We start from the raw sequence: 15,764 nt of genomic DNA, 5'->3' as shown, positions 1-15,764 counted from the left end.
GAGCCAAGATCACGCCACTGCACTCCAGCCTGGAGACAGAGCAAAATTCTGTCTCAAAAAAAAAAAAAAAAAGAAAAAAATTAACTGGGTGTGGTGGCACACACCTGTAATCAGCTACATAGGAGGCTGAGGCAGGAGAATCACTTGAACCTGGGAAGCAGAGGTTGCAGTGAGCCAAGTTCACACCACTGCACTCCAGACTGGGTGACAGAGTGAGAGATTGTGCCGCTGCATTCCAGCCTGGACCACGGAGTGAGATTCCATCTCAAAAAAAAAATTGTCTATTTCAAGGTCATGAAGGCACTCTCCTATATTTCTAGAAGCTTTGTAGTTTTAGCTTTCACAGTTACACTTATAATTCATATTAAATTAGTTTGTATGTATGACCACGTATGGTGGCTCGCACCTATAATCCCAGTGCTTTGGGAGGCTGAAGAGGGAGGATCACTTGAGCTCAGGAGTTCCAAGACCAGCCTGGGCAACACACAGAGACCTGGTCTCTTTAAAAAAAAAAAAATTATATATATATATGTGTATGTGTATATATATGTGTGTGTGTGTATATATATGTATATGTGTGTGTGTGTGTATATATATATACACATACATGCCAGCTGTGGTGGCACATGCCTGTAGTCCCAGCTACTCAGGAGCCTGGGGTAGCAGCATCCCTTGAGCCTGGGAAGTCAAGGATTCAGTGAGATATGATTGTGTCACTGCACTTCAGCCTGGGCGATAGAATGAGACCCTATGTCCAAAAAAAAGAAAAAAGAAAAAAAATTATATGTGTAATGTGAAATCTGGGGCAAGGTTTGATTTTTCCATATTAATAATGGTTTGCTCCAGCATCATTTTTTTAAAATATCATTTGGTTCTCACTGCATTAATGCATTTGCCATAAGCTAGGTGATGGTATATGTGGTCCATTTTTGGACTCTCTTCTGTTACATTGGCCTATTGGTCTAACTTTATACCAGTACTACAGTTTCTCATAGCAAGTCTTAGTAGCTGGTGTACGAGTCCTCCAGCTTTGGTCCTCACCAAGGTTGTTTGGCTATTTTAAATCCATTGCACCTCCACATACATTTTATTTTTTGTATCTTTTTTTTTTTTTTTGAGATGGAGTATCACTCTGTCACCCAGGCTGGAGTGCAGTGGCGCGATCTCGGCTCACTGCAGCCTCCACCTTCTGGGTTCAAACAGTTCTCCTGCCTCAGCTTCCTGAGTAGCTGGGACTACAGGCATGTGCCACCATGCCCAGTTAATTTTTGTATTTTCAGTAGAGACAGGATTTCACCATGTTGGCCAGGCTAATCTCAAACTCCTGACCTCAGCTGATCCACCTGCCTCAGCCTCCCAAAGTGCTGGGATTACAGGTTTGAGCCACCCCACCTGGCCTCCGTGTATATTTTAGAATGAGCCTATTAGTTTCTTCAGAAACCTTGTGGAATTTTGCTAGGGACTGCATTGATTGTGTTGATCAGCTTGGAGAGCATGGGTACCTTGACAGTCATGGGGCTTCTCTGCCTGATCCAGACACACCACCACTGCTTGATACACAGACAGCTGAGGCTGGGACATGGGTGTCTGATACGTAGCTGCTGGATTAAATTTAAAGATAACTGTTGACATTAACGTTTTTGAATTATGGTACATTAAATGTGTTACTAGCAGCACTTCTATTTATGCTTAAAGAAAACCGACTTTTTTTTTTCTCTAAGACAGTCTCTGGCTCTGTCACCCAGGCTGGAGTGCAATGACATGATCTCAGCTTGCTGAAACCGCCTTCCGGGTTCAAGCAGTTCTTGTGCCTCAGCCTCCTGAGTAGCTGGGATCACAGGTGTGCACCACCACACCTGGCTAATTTTTGTATTTTTAGTAGAGATGGGTTCGCCATATTGGCCAAGCTGGTCTCAAATCCCTCACCTCAAGTGATCCGCCCACCTCAGCCTCCCAAAGTGTTGGGATTACAGGCATGAGCCACCATCCCCAGCCAGATATTGACTTTATTTGTTTATTTATTTATTTAGAGATGGAGTCTTGCTCTGTCACCCAGGCTGGGGTACAGTGGCACCATCTTGGCTCACTGCAACCTCTGCCTCCTGGGTTCAAGCGATTCTCCTGCATCAGCCTCCTGAGTAGCTGGGACTGTAAGTAGGCGCCCGCCATGATGCCCAGCTAATTTTTGTATTTTTAGTAGAGTTAGGGTTTCACCATGTTGACCAGGCTGGTCTCGAGCTCCTGACCTCAGGTGATTTGCCTGTCTTGGCCTCCCAAAGTGCTGGGATTATAGGCACAAACCACAGTGCTCAGCCTCAGATACTGACTTTTAAAACGACAATTTCAACTTTTTCTCAATGTGGAAGCAGCATTGTAGTTAAGGAATGGCGTCTGGGTTAGAGGTCGATTGGCCTTTGTTGTGTATTATGGCAATGTATTTGTAATTCAGTCTTTATTTTGAAAATATATTTTGTCCATTTACATAATGCATTTTAGAATGTCTAGAGAAATAGGGTGGGAGGAGGATCTCTTGAGCCCAGGAGTTAAGATGCTGTGGTGAGACATGATCTTGCCACTGCACTCCAGCCTGGGCAACAGAGTGAGACCAAACTCTTAAATAAAAAAAGTTTGCTGGAGAAATAATGAAGTAACTTACTGAGTTTATTCAGTGTTAATTAAAATGTAAAATCCATTTGTGCTTATTTATATATTATTAATGTCATCTGAAATATTTATTGTGGTTATTCAATTTTTAGGGTGTTTGGAATAAAAGTTCTCTGACTTAGGTTGCAGATTAATTTTCTGAAGAAAGCATTAAAATTCACATAAACAATTATTACTTATTTATGGTAAATCTAGTCATTTCATTTTCAGAGACAAGAGGATCTGTCCTGACCGACACCGTATTAATCCAGAAACGGACATGCCCAGGAAACTGTCCAGCCAAGCCCTACCTTCATTTGGATACATTAAAGTAGGTTCGGTTAAAGATCCTTGTGTCCTCTGACGAATGGTCATGTTAATAAACGTGTTTTATTTGTTAAGCAGGATCTTAGTAGATGTAATGATGTCTTCCAGTGATCAGTATTAACGGACCACCATTAATCCAACCAGAGGCATGCGTCCTTACAAGGTGCCTTATTTCAGGGCCCCAGCTTATTTATAAGCCAAGATCAAATTCAGTAATGGATGACAGTTTAAGGATTTTTTTTTCAATTATATTTTCAGAAAATGTTTCTATTTGGGGGCCATTAAAAATAATGCAGTGACTGGACACAGTGGCTCCCACCTGTAATCTCATCATTTTGGGAGACTGAGGCAGGCAGATCACTTGAGGCCAGGAGTTCAAGACCAGCCTGGGCAACATAGCGAGACCTTGTCTCTACAAACAAATTTTAAAAATAATAATAATAATAATACAGTGATTACATGAATCTTTTCAAGACATTCGTGATAATTTCTTTGAGGAAAATTCTGTAATAAGATGCAGATAGAATTGCGAAGTTAAGGATTTTTTTATTTTCTTTCAAATCCCTTTTTATTAATTTCTTCATTTCTTTTTGAGCATGCAATTTCTCTCCCTTTCACCTGTTTCCCTTAGGGCAGTATCTTTTGTGTTAATTTCCCAGGCTGCTGTAAAAGATTACCACCGAGTTAGTGACTTAAAGCCACACACATTTCTTCTGTCATGTTCCTGGATGCCAGAGTCCAACGTCAGGGTGTCAGCAGGGCTGTGCCCCTCTGCAGCCTCCAGAAGGTGACCTGGCCTGTGGCTCGCCCGGCGTCCTTGTGTCTCAGCCGGCAGCCACTGTAGCTCTCTCTCTACCTGCATCTTCACATGACCTCCTCTTCTCTGTTCCCCTTATAAAGGACGTTTCATTGGAGGGAGGGCCCGCCTGGATAACCCAGAGCCATTTCCTGGTCTGCAGATATCACTACCTCTGCAAAGACCCTGTTTTCAAGTCAGGTCAAAGTCACAGTGACCTTGGGGGTTAGGACATGGACATACCTCTTTTGGGAGAGTCACCATCCAACCCACTACAGTTTTCATTATTGAATTTTTAAAAAAAATTTCTAACTCTTTCCTGCGTTCTGTCACCTCATTTCTAAGTTGTTGTAATTCTGATCTGTTACTCTTGTATACATGTATTGTTTTCTTAGTTAACAAACTAAATGCAATGTTTCTTGAAGGTTATGTTTTTGTTTTGTTTTGTTTTGTTTTGTTTTGTTTTTTGAGACGGAGTCTCGCTGTGTCTCCCAGGCTGGAGTGCAGTGGCGTGATCTCGGCTCACTGCAAGCTCCGCCTCCCGGGTTCACGCCATTCTCCCGCCTCAGCCCCCCAAGTAGCTGAGACTACAGGTGCCCGCCACCACGCCCGGCTAGTTTTTTGTATTTTTAGTAGAGACGGGGTTTCACCATGTTAGCCAGGATAGTCTCGATCTCCTGACCTCATGATCCACCCGCCTCGGCCTCCCAAAGTGCTGGGATTACAGGCTTGGAAGGTTATGGTTTCAATCTGTTTGTGGATGTATCTTTCTAACAGGTTTCATTGTCTGTAGGGATGGTTCTTCTGCTCTTCTCTTTTTAATTATTTTATTTTTATATAATACATTTTGTTATTTTATGATGACTTCATATCGGATTTAACCTTGTTACTTTGCTGCTGCTCGTTTTTGGATAGAATTTGTTTTCCTGGCATTTTGGAGGAGGTGTGGGTCAGGGTAACTTTTCTGATTTCACAGAGTTCCCATTTCTGTTGTTTTATGTACTGTATAAAATGAATATGGTGATGTAGTGTCTAAGATTTCTGAGATTCCCTGGCCCTGTTCACCTCCTGAACTCTTACCTGGTTTTCTCTTCCTTCATCCCTCTTGTCCCTGGAGGGACAGTGTGGAGATTTTGCAGGGGCTCCAGTCTTCACCCACTGTGGAGGCAGGTGAAGCCTTCCAGGCTCGCTTATCACACTGGCTGAGCCTGTTTCCAGGGAGGGCCTCTTGCCTCTTCTAGAGCTCTCTGTTCTCAGGTCTGTTGCTTCCCTCTGCTTCCTCCCGCACAGGCACAGACACTGGTGCCTGTGGGTGTCGCCAGCCCGGCCCTCTCCCCCATCCTGCCAATTGCCTACTTCTCACTCCTGGCATCTGCTCTGGGCAGCCAGGGCTCCCTGCCTTCATGCAGAGTGTCTCTGCCCTCTGCACACTGACTTCTTCCTCACACGCTGGTCCCCGTGCCTACCCTAACCTGTGAAGGGCTGTCTTCTCCAGCACACGCAAGCTGTGGCCTCTCTGTCCACTTCTGGATTGCCGAGGGTCCCTGTAGGACACAGTTTCATCCCTGTAACCCTGGAAGCTGGTAAACAGTATGCTCGTAGTAAGATGTATCTTGTTACCTGAGAAAAGATCGGAAGGTCTCAAGAGACAGCAATGCTATTTTAAGAAGAATTTCTATAAAAGTGCAGTTAGAAAGTAAACAAAGGAACACTTATACCTAATAATGAAGATTTAAAATAATGAAATTTGCAAAATAAAAAAATCTTCCATTAGATTTAAAGTGAAACTCTAATTCTTTGTGACTATGTGAGGTATTGGTTTTGCCTTGCCTTTTTGGCTAGCTTCCTAGTTTATTTCTAAATCCACGTAGCTAAGCTTTGGTTTCTTAGGTTGGGTACTGATTTCTGCAGATACAGGGAGTGTGTACATCTCCAGTAAGTTTGTTTCCTGGTCATGTTTACTATATATGTTTCAGATAATACCTTTTTATATTTTGAATGCAACAAATTACTTTGGCCGTATAATTGATAAACACATGGATCTTTATGCAACTCTCAATGCTGAAATGAATGAGTATTTTAAGGATTCTAATAAAACAGCTGTGGAAAAGGTGGAGAAATTTGGATTGTATGGATTAGCAGAAAAAACGCTTTTTCACAGGTAACATATCTGTTTATTTCACCTGTAAAGTTTTGAAGCATGCGGTAACTAAATGGTATTGAGTTCCTATTTTCACCTCTGTCCATTTGAGTGTGTATGTGAGCCTGGTGACAGCGGGGTTTTACCCCCAGATCTGCTCTAGTTCTTCGTGGGAAACTCTTCCCCAGGCTCCCGAGCGTGGTGACACCGTGACCCGTTGAGCTATCACTGTGTGCAACATACACATACATCTTTAACTCACTTAATTCTTGCCAAGTTCCTGTCAAGTGGGCATCATTCCCATTCTACAGATAAGAAAACAGCCTTGGCAATGTTACGAACATGGTGTCAGGTCAGCTCGATACCTGGCATAGTTCGTTCCAACCTGGTCAGTCTGAATCACATGCTCGTTTGCACCCACTTCCCTTAAATCGACACCTGGCGCCACCTGGCGATAGCTTTGAATTCAGAAACTTTGAAACTTGACAGGTGACGTCGCTCATGCCTGTAATCCCAGCACTGTGGGAGGCTGAGGTGAATGGATTGCTTAAGCCTAGGAGGTCGAGGCTGCACTGAGCTATGATCATGCCACTGCACTCCAGTCTGGGCCACAGAGCAAGACCTTGTCTCTACAAAAAACAAACAAACAAAAAAGACAAAAAGAAAAAAACTTTGTGACTTTAATTTGCTATGTTAATTTTTATTATGTTGTTAGATAAAAGGATTTACTCTTATTCAAAAGTACATGTTTTTATACCTATGTATACTTTAAAAAATCCACCACTTGAATTACTGAAGGCCTTAGTTTTTATTTCTAGTATAGAGTAAAATCATGGCATTTCGGAGTCTTTTTATATGTTTTCCATTTCATGGTAATTTGAGGCAAAGACAATCCTTTCTGGAATCTCTGTGTTGAACCAATGCTCTGTTGCTCTCCAGGGTTCAGGTGTTGGAAGTGAGCCAAAAAGAAGACGCCTGGGCCCTGGATGACATCCTCGTAGAGTTCATCGACGAAGGCAGGACAGGACTTGTCACAAGGGACCAGCTGCTACATCTCCCAGAACATTTCCACACGCTTCCCCCACAGGCTGTGGAGTTTATTGTCTGTAGGGTGAAACCTGCAGACAATGAAATGGAATGGAATCCGAAGGTGGGTTATTTTGGCTTTTTTTTTTTTTTTTTTTTTTTTTTTTTTTTTGAGACGGAGTCTCGCTCTGTCGCCCAGGCTGGAGTGCCGTGGCCGGATCTCAGCTCACTGCAAGCTCCGCCTCCCGAGTTTACGCCATTCTCCTGCCTCAGCCTCCCGAGTAGCTGGGACTACAGGCGCCCGCCACCTCGCCCGGCTAGTTTTTTGTATTTTTAGGTGGAGACGGGGTTTCACCGTGTTAGCCAGGATGGTCTCGATCTTCTGACCTTGTGATCCGCCCGTCTCGGCCTCCCAAAGTGCTGGGATTACAGGCTTGAGCCACTGCGCCCGGCCTATTTTGGCTTTTTATCTAGTGTTGACTTTTAGAATTTATTTAACCCAGAATATACACAGAATTGAGGCCTGTCTGGATTTAGAGTGTCACATTTGGGCAGGGAAAGCGCGGTCTGTTCAGATCCCCACGGTGTGTGAACATCCCAGCTGAGCCCTCAGAGAGGTGCTGGGCTAACCTTGTGCTTACGTTCACAGAATCGGTATAAAGTAGGGATGTCGGTAAAATAAATTGTCCATCAGCCTAAGCAGGGGAAGCACCTACAAAAGTGAACATTCCAGGCTGGACACTGTGGCCTATAATCTCAACAGTTTGGGAAACCAAGGGATGAGGATCCCTTGAGCCCAGGAAGTTGAGGCTGCAATGATCTAAGATCGTGTCGCTACATTCCAGCCTAGGTGACAGAGTGAGACCCTGTCTCTTAAAGAAAACAAATCAAAAAACAGAAAAAAAGTGGAAAAGTGGACCCTCCGGCCAAAGAGGGGGCACAGTGGGTGGTCTCAGGAGAGGCCAGGTGATTCCACTGGGGCAGGGACGATGGGCCAGGAAGGAGAGATGGAGGCCAGAAAAGCTGCCAAAGGAAGGGTTGTTTCCTCTGGGCTTCGTGGGATAACTAGGATGTCACCAAGTAGAACAGATGGGCGTTGAAAGCAAAGAGAACCACTCGTGCTGAGGCACAGGCACAGAAGGGGGCCCCATCTGGGCTCACGTGGCCGTCCAAGTGGAGTGGGAAGGCCCAGCCCTTGTGGCCAGGGAGAGACCTGCAGCCAGTCCTGCCCATCACTGGAGCATGAGTTGTGTTGCTAAGTGCTCCGATTCTCCAAGGAAAGGTTACATTTTGCATAATTCGACAAATGGGACATGAAATAAGTCATTGCAATTGGCAAAGTAAAAACAGTTTGGGTTATAAACAAAGTTAAACATTATCCAGGAAATAAACAAGTGAATGCTTCCATGATGCAGGATAAACACACAACCTTACTCTTCTAAGTTTAGTAAAAGGAGCCTTTATCACAAGGCAGTGGTGTTCCTTCTTTGTAATGACCGTCTCCTGTGTACCAGGTGCCCTCCTGGGTTCTGGGGATGTAGTCATCAGCAAGAAGGGCACAGTCCTTTCCCCAAGAAACACCTGACCTGTGAAGATGACTGACCGAAAGTCTCCCTCGAAGGAGCAGCCTTCTGTGGGAATGGAGAAAGCTTCTCCTGTGTCCGTTCTTCCGAATTAATTCACCAAATGCAAGGGGGATGGAAATGGGCAGGTCCCTTTCGCCCTGCTTTGTTCATGTGAAAATGTGCATGAGAGGTTGCTTAGACAGGTCCTGCCTGTTGTGTTCCTCCTTGAGAGGAAACGGCCATGGCCAGGCGTGGTGACTCACACCTGTAATCCTTGGGAGCCCAAGATGGGAGGATTGCTTGAGCCTAGGAGTTCAAGACCAGCCTGGGCAACGTTGTGAGACCCCATCTCTAAAAAAAAAAAAAAAAATTAAAAATTAACCAAGTGTGGTGGTGCGTGTCTGTGGTCTCAGCTACTGGGGAGGCTGAAGAAGGAGGATTGCTGGGGCCCTTGAGGCTGCAGCGAGCTATGATTGTGCCACTGCACTCCAGCCTGGGTGGTGGAGAGAGATCCTGTGTCAAAGAAAAAAAGAAAGAAAACAACAGCCATTTACTCAGGGAGGGGTACACAAAAGACCAGGCCCTCAGCTCCAGTGTCACTGGCTGCAAGGCAGCTCCATTGCAGTAACAGCCTCAGAGCAGGAGGAACAACTTTCACTTCACTTTCATTGAGCTTTCAAAGAAATAGGCATCCGTGCTTTAAAGACAGATTGGCAGGTGATGGAGGAGATGGGGTACGCATGACCACAGAGGGAAATGTACAGTGTTGGGTCCCAAAGGCACAGACCCTACCTTGAGCTCTGGGAACTCACTAGTAAGAGACCATGGGCGAGTTCCTTTCCACACCTGCCTCACTAAACTCTGCTATTAGCCTTGTGGACGAAAGGGGGTGATGACCTCTGTGACCTCATAGCGTTACTGTGAGGCTCAAATGAAATACATGGAATATTTTGCAAACTGTATGGTGTATACAAAATAAGGTATTTTGTTGAAGCCTCACCTAAAGTAATGTTAAGTGCTTTTTTCAGGTTACTAGGTACATCCATCATAAAATTGTTGGAAAATTGCATGTTGCAAAAGTGATCCTGGCTTTGGGAAAGACAGTTTGGATTGATCCAATGGTAAGTATGCATTTTTCTTAAAAATAAATCTGTTTGAATGGGCCACTAAAATTATCCAGATTATTGTAAGCCATCACTTGAATGACTGCTGCACAGAAACGGTGGCTTATTTGGGGCTCTGTTAGGGAGAGGTGTTTTTCATGTTATTTGGGTCAAGAATTGGGTTGTGGGTTTAGTTTTTGTTCAGGGGAACATTTTCCACTGTAACCCCAGTACACATGTGCATTGCGTATGTGAGGCACACGGACACACACACATGCAGCTGAACAAAGCTTCGTGAGGACTCCATGTGACATTCTCTGATGCTGGCAGTTTCTAACTTGCTCATTCCCCACGCACTTACTGGCACCTGCCACGTGCCAGGAGCAGTGCTGGGCACTGGGTTCCCTCTGGGAGCAAAGCACACGAAGCCCCCATCCTGCAGAGCAGCCCTCGGGGGAGGCGGGGGGAAGGGGGAGGGGAGGACACATGACAAGGACACGTGACTCAACCGGCCTCCATGTCTCTCCACGGCTGCTGGCGCCACCCTCCCTGCTTGTTCCCCAAGAGCTCCACTCCTCCACTCACAGTTCTGCTGTGTTAGACTTAAATCTTATTATGAATACTTACAAGATTTAACAGAGTCAGTTTATAAAAACTTTGGCTGAAAGTTATTTTTATGAGGTTGGAAAAGTTTTAACATGTTAAAAGGGGAATTTGGATGTAAGGTTTAAGACTAAGCAGAAAATGGTTTTCAGAAGAGAAAATATGGATTACAAATGCAGGTAAATGAGGAGATTTGGGCATCTTAGTTGATGCTGTGATATTATTGTGTTTGTTTTTTGTTGGGGGGAGAAAAGCAGAAATTTTATTAAGTGGAGATTTAAAAGAGATTGAAGTAAAGAAAAAAAAACACCGGGTGGATGTGTCCACACTGCAGTGCGTGTGGCAGTGCTCACGGCGGCCAGAGGGAAACAGACCCGCCCTCACCGTCTCCACCTGCTCCTGCTCCCACCCAGTTTGAGCAGAGAGAGGCTCCTCCACACATTCCCCGGTGGGCACACATTCCTGGGAAGAGGCCCCAGGCAAGGCAGGCCTGGAGCACCCTCCACCCTCACCATGGAAGGGACGGCCCCTCCTATACCCACACCACCACCAACAGGGCCAGGTTGTTAGAGATTTTTGTGTTTTACTTAATTTTGTATAAATGGAAATGGATGAGGATGTTTTGGTTGCAGAAAAGACGAACAGAAGAAATGGCCCAGAACAGGATTCAGGTTCTTGGCTTAGGCCCTTCCCAGGCACGGGCAGATGCTGAGCCTCAGGAGGTAAAAAGAGTTGAGAAAGAATGAGAAAGATGTAAGAATTATGCATCTGACTAGGGGTTTATCCCAGATTTGCAAGTTGGTCATGACTAGGGGTTTATCCCAGATTTGCTCTTGCCACCCCCGCCCCACCACCTGCCCATATTTCTGTGGCATGGGGCAAGGCCTGGACAATTCGGATGGAGCCTCAGGTATGAAGCAATCCAGATGCTGCCATGGGAAGCCCTGCATATCGTGGCAAGCGCCGAAGTGCAGCCGACGTGGCAAGATGAACCAGAGAGGCCCTATGAGAGTGTCTGTGCTTCAGTTAAAATTCAGAGTGACTCCTGCTAATGTTCAATTTTTTCATTGATTCAAGGTGCACATTACAAACCTTTCCAATTTAAAAACCTCTGTCATTGATTATAATGTTCGAGCTGAAATTTTGTCCATGGGAATGGGCATTGATAATCCAGAACATATAGAACAACTGAAAAAATTACGTGAAGACGCAAAGATACCAGCTTTTGAAGAAAGCCTAAGCCAGACCCCGTAAGTGAATTTCTGTCTCCCTTTTGGAAGAGCTGTTTTTTGGAAATACAACTCACAAGTGTTAAGGACATGTTTTATGAAAGTAGAAGAGTTGGCTGGGAGTGGTGGCTCATGCCTGTAATCCCAGCACTTTGGGAGGCTGAGGTGGGCGGATCACGAGGTCAGGAAATCAAGACCATCCTGGCCAACATGGTGAAACCCCATCTGTACTAAAAACACAAAAATTAGCTGGGTGTGGTGGTGCATGCCTGTAATCCCAGCTACTCAGGAGGCTGAGGCAGGAGAATCGCTTGAACCTGGGAGGCAGAGGTTGCAGTGAGCCAAGATCACGCCACTACAGTCCAGTCTGGTGACAGAGTCAGACTACGTCTCAAAAAAAAAAAAGAGTTTTTAATGAGTCTCCATGTACCCATCACTCAGTTGTAATAATGACCAAGATTTTGAAAATCTAGTTTTATCTCTACCGCAGCCCACACTTGCTTTTGTTGGCGTATCATAAAGTGATCTCAAATATAGTATTTCACCTGCATCTCTTACAGAAAGGATCGTTAACTTTGTATTGACAAATAGCACACATACAGAAAAGTGCGCACATCAGACGTGATGTGTTTCCTGAGTATACCTGTGTAACCAGCCCAGATCAAGAAACAGAGCCTGGCTCAGAGCCTCCCCTCCCTCTAGCTACTCCCCCTCCCCAACAGGAGCCATTCTCCTGATGTGGAAAAGCAGGGATGGTTTTCCCCAGTTTTGCACTTTGAATGGAATTAGACAGTGTGCCCCCTCACCATAGTGAGTTACAGAAGCTAGGCTCAAAGGAGGCATAAATTCTCTAAATTCTCAGTTACATAATGTTCCTTTGTATGAATATACCATTATTTGTTTACCCATTCTACTGTTGACTGGGGAGATTTCCAGTTTGGGGTACTTCAAGTAATGGTGCTTTAAACATTACCATACATGTCTTTTACAAATATATACACTTAGAAATAAATTTCTGATGGAATGGGATTACTGAGTCGTAGTTAGAGTTACTACCCAATAGTGTTCCAAACTGGCTGCACCAGCGTCTCCTCCCATGGAGGGTATTAGGGAGACTGTGACAGTCACTCTGAGGAGGGATCCTGGCAGCTCCAGAGGGGGAAGGATCTGTATCAAGAATTCCTTCCAGTTAGGAGGAAAACAGCAGGCATCTGTTAAGAAAGTTGGCAAAAGACATGAGCAGCAACTTCAGGATGCCTAATTACCATATGAGAAGGTGCTGGAACTCCTGAAAGCCCAGGGAGTAACACCACAGCATGCCCAGCCCACCAGAGAGGGGAATGAGAGAAGGAAGGAAAACATGCACCACGTGTGGGCAGGGATGAGAGCGGCAGGGTTTCCCAAAACTTAACGAGAGCACTGTTAGCACAGCTAAAAAGACTCACAGCGATTCCTTCAATTGCATGTGTTTTATTGTGGCAAAATACACATGACAACAGCTGCCATTTAAATTCTTTTTAAGTGTACAGTTCAGTGGCATTTAGGACATTCTCAGTGCTGTGCAACCATCATCACTCTCCATCTCCAGAACTTGCTCATCTTCTGGACAGAAACTCCATACTCCTTAAATAATAATTCCAGAGTCTGCCCCCGCAGGCCCCCTACTCTCCTTTGTCTCTAAGAATCTGCCAATCCTGGGCACTTTCAGTGGAACCGTCCACTGTTTGCCCTTTTGTGTCTGGCTCGTCTCAGTGGAATGTCCTCAAGGTCCACCCGTGTTGCAGCCCGGGTCAGATTTCCTTCCCTTTGAAACTCGTCCTCCATGGCATGGATCACCACGTTTCGCTTCTCCATTCATCTGCCTGTGCACACCTGGGCTGCTGCCCCTCTTGACTGTGGTGGATGTGCTCCTGTGTACACAGGTATACAAATACCTGTTTGAGCCCCTGCCTTCACTTCTCTGGGGTTGCTACTCAGAAGTGGAGCTGCTGGGCCCTGTGGGTATCCTGTGCATGATTTTTGGGGACCCTCCATCCAGTTTCTGCAGCTTCTGCCCCATTGCCTGTTCCACCAGCCATTGCCCGTTCCACCAGCCACATCCGAGGCCTGCAGTTCTCCATGTCCTCTCCTTGACCCTGCCCGAGGTGCAAACTCCAGGTCTCTTCGGGGCTCTTCCGGGCATGCCTCTGTGCGCTTGTGCTATTCTAAATGGCCCATACACACGAATGCTTTTGAACATCCTAATTCCCCAGTCTCTCGCTCTCCACGTCTCCTCCGGCCCGGCCTACCCAGGCATCTGGGGTCTGTAGGGCCTGGTAGCTTTAGAAGCAGGCCTCCATCTCAATAAATAAATAAATAAATAAGTAAAAAGTGCTTTTACCCCTGCACTCCAAGCTCTGTCCTCCACTGTCCCCAGACAGGCTCCACAGACGCACATGGTTATTTGCAAATGAAGTCTGCTCTGCTTCCTCCAGGCCGACGGTGACAGGGACCAGGCCTGCTCAAGACCAGGATCGTCCATCCAAGGAGCAGGAGGGGCAGGGGTGAGTAAGAACACCACAGAGCTTCCTCCCAGAACGCCAGACAGGGGGCCATGTGTGAGGGGGAGCCAGTGAGGGATGGTCCACACGGACGCCTAGGAGGATCCCCACGAGCTGAGGGAAGGACTTGGTGGTGAGTTCCAGGAGCAGGGATGAAGGTGCCCGGAGCAGAGCAGCATACAGGGACCCAGAGGTGCCGGGCTAGGCCTTGCGGGGCCTGTGGCCACTGCAGGGAATGGGCTCTTTCTCCACAGAGGCTGGAGCCATGAGCGGATTTTGAGCAGAGGGGTGACTTGAACAGAAGATGGTTCATGGCTGCTGTGTTGAGAACAGACTCAAGGGAGGGTAGGGGACAAAGACTGTGCCAGGAGCTTCGGACAGGAGGATGGAGGCTTGGACCAGGCGGCTTTGTGGAGGCTGAGAAGCCGCTGGTTTCTCAGTGTGTTCTGCTGGAGCTGACGGGGCTCCAGCCAGTCTGCATCTGTGGCAAGAGCACAGCCCTCGTGGCAGGGCCTGGGAGCCCCAGAGGTGTGAGAGGAGGGGTCCGGGGGTGAGCCCTGGTGTCTCCGCTGGGGAGCGTGGAGAAGGGTGGGGACGTTGTAGCCAGCAGGTGGAGGGAAGCCTGGAGAGGCAGGTGGGTGAGGGATGCATGTCCCGAACAGGAGTGATGAGCTAGCCCAGGTGCAGCTGCAGACCCAGTGAGTGAGGACCAAGATGTACAGCTGGGCTAGTGGCCTGCCTGCTGGGCTAGTGGCCTGCCGGGCTAGAGACCTGTTGAGTTAGTGACTTTCTGGTTTAGTAGCCTGCCAGGCTAGTGGCCTACTGGGCTGGTGACTTGCTGGGTTAGTGGCCTGCTGGGCTAGTGGCCCGCTGGGCTGGTGACTTGCTGGGCTAGTGGCCTGCTGGGCTAGTGACTTGCTGGGTTAGTGGCCTGCTGGGCTAGTGGCCTGCTGGGCTAGTGACTTGCTAGGCTAGTGGCCTGCTGGGCTCTTGGTGATTGGTGACCTTGAAAGATTCCTGAGTTGCAGCTGAAAGTAGGAGGATTTAAAATAATGTGGACCGAGCGTGGTGGCTCATGCCTGTAATCCCAGCACTTTGGGAGGCCGAGGCAGGAGAATTGCTTGAGCTCAGGAGTTCAAGACCAGCCTGGGCAACATAGCAAGACCCAGTCTCTACTAAAAATACAAAAACTAGCTGGATATGATGGTACACGCCTGTAGTTCTAGCTACTTGGAGACTGAGGTGGGAAGATTGGTTGAGTCCGGGAGGTTTAGGCTGCAGCGAGCCATGATTGTGCCACTGCACTCCAGCCTGGGTGACAGCAAGACCTTATCTCAAAAAAAAAAAAAAAAAAAAAAAATGACAAAGATGAACATAGTATGGTCTAAAGTTTTTTAGTTTTTTACCTTAATAAAAATGGATACATATAGGATTAGGATACAGGGTAGTTTCCATCCACTTTCAAGAAAAAAGAAAAATTTTCCCATACTTCTGAGATACTGTTTTAGAAATGAAGATGTCATTAAAGTTTAGTAGATTTAACCAAAATGAGGTTTGGTGGCATATGGGAAGCGCCGACTTTGAGCCCCAGCTCTGTGTAAAGGCTCCCACAGCCCCTTTCGCACTGTAGCTTTGTAGTTAAGAGAGCTTAACATACCCGTCGTCATGAACACAGAGCATGCAGCAGTATGAGCACTGTGAGGTTTCATAGGGAGCCTGCTAGGAGAGACCCCATCTCAGACAGCTCCTGGAGAATGGGAGATCCTGACAGGTAGAGAGGAATGGCGAGAAT

The 15,764-nt window shown here is 46.5% G+C and overlaps 1 protein-coding gene across 2 annotated transcripts in view; it reads left to right on the top strand.

The window, feature by feature from the left end:
* The window catches only part of TDRD12 (tudor domain containing 12), a 95,567-nt gene that overhangs the window by 78,262 nt on the left and 1,541 nt on the right, over positions 1-15,764 (top strand). For both annotated transcript variants that reach the window (XM_025367666.1, XM_025367668.1), the window contains 6 exons: positions 2,875-2,974; positions 5,743-5,927; positions 6,846-7,056; positions 9,526-9,618; positions 11,281-11,453; positions 13,907-13,975. In XM_025367666.1, coding sequence (XP_025223451.1) covers positions 2,875-2,974; positions 5,743-5,927; positions 6,846-7,056; positions 9,526-9,618; positions 11,281-11,453; positions 13,907-13,975 — 831 coding nt within the window. The remainder of the gene's footprint in view (positions 1-2,874; positions 2,975-5,742; positions 5,928-6,845; positions 7,057-9,525; positions 9,619-11,280; positions 11,454-13,906; positions 13,976-15,764) is intronic.

This window comes from Theropithecus gelada, chromosome 19 (genome assembly GCF_003255815.1).
Source record: "Theropithecus gelada isolate Dixy chromosome 19, Tgel_1.0, whole genome shotgun sequence".
Classification (NCBI taxonomy): domain Eukaryota; kingdom Metazoa; phylum Chordata; class Mammalia; order Primates; family Cercopithecidae; genus Theropithecus; species Theropithecus gelada.
Note: the sequence above shows the minus strand (reverse complement) of the source record. Positions and strands in the feature narration are given on the sequence as shown.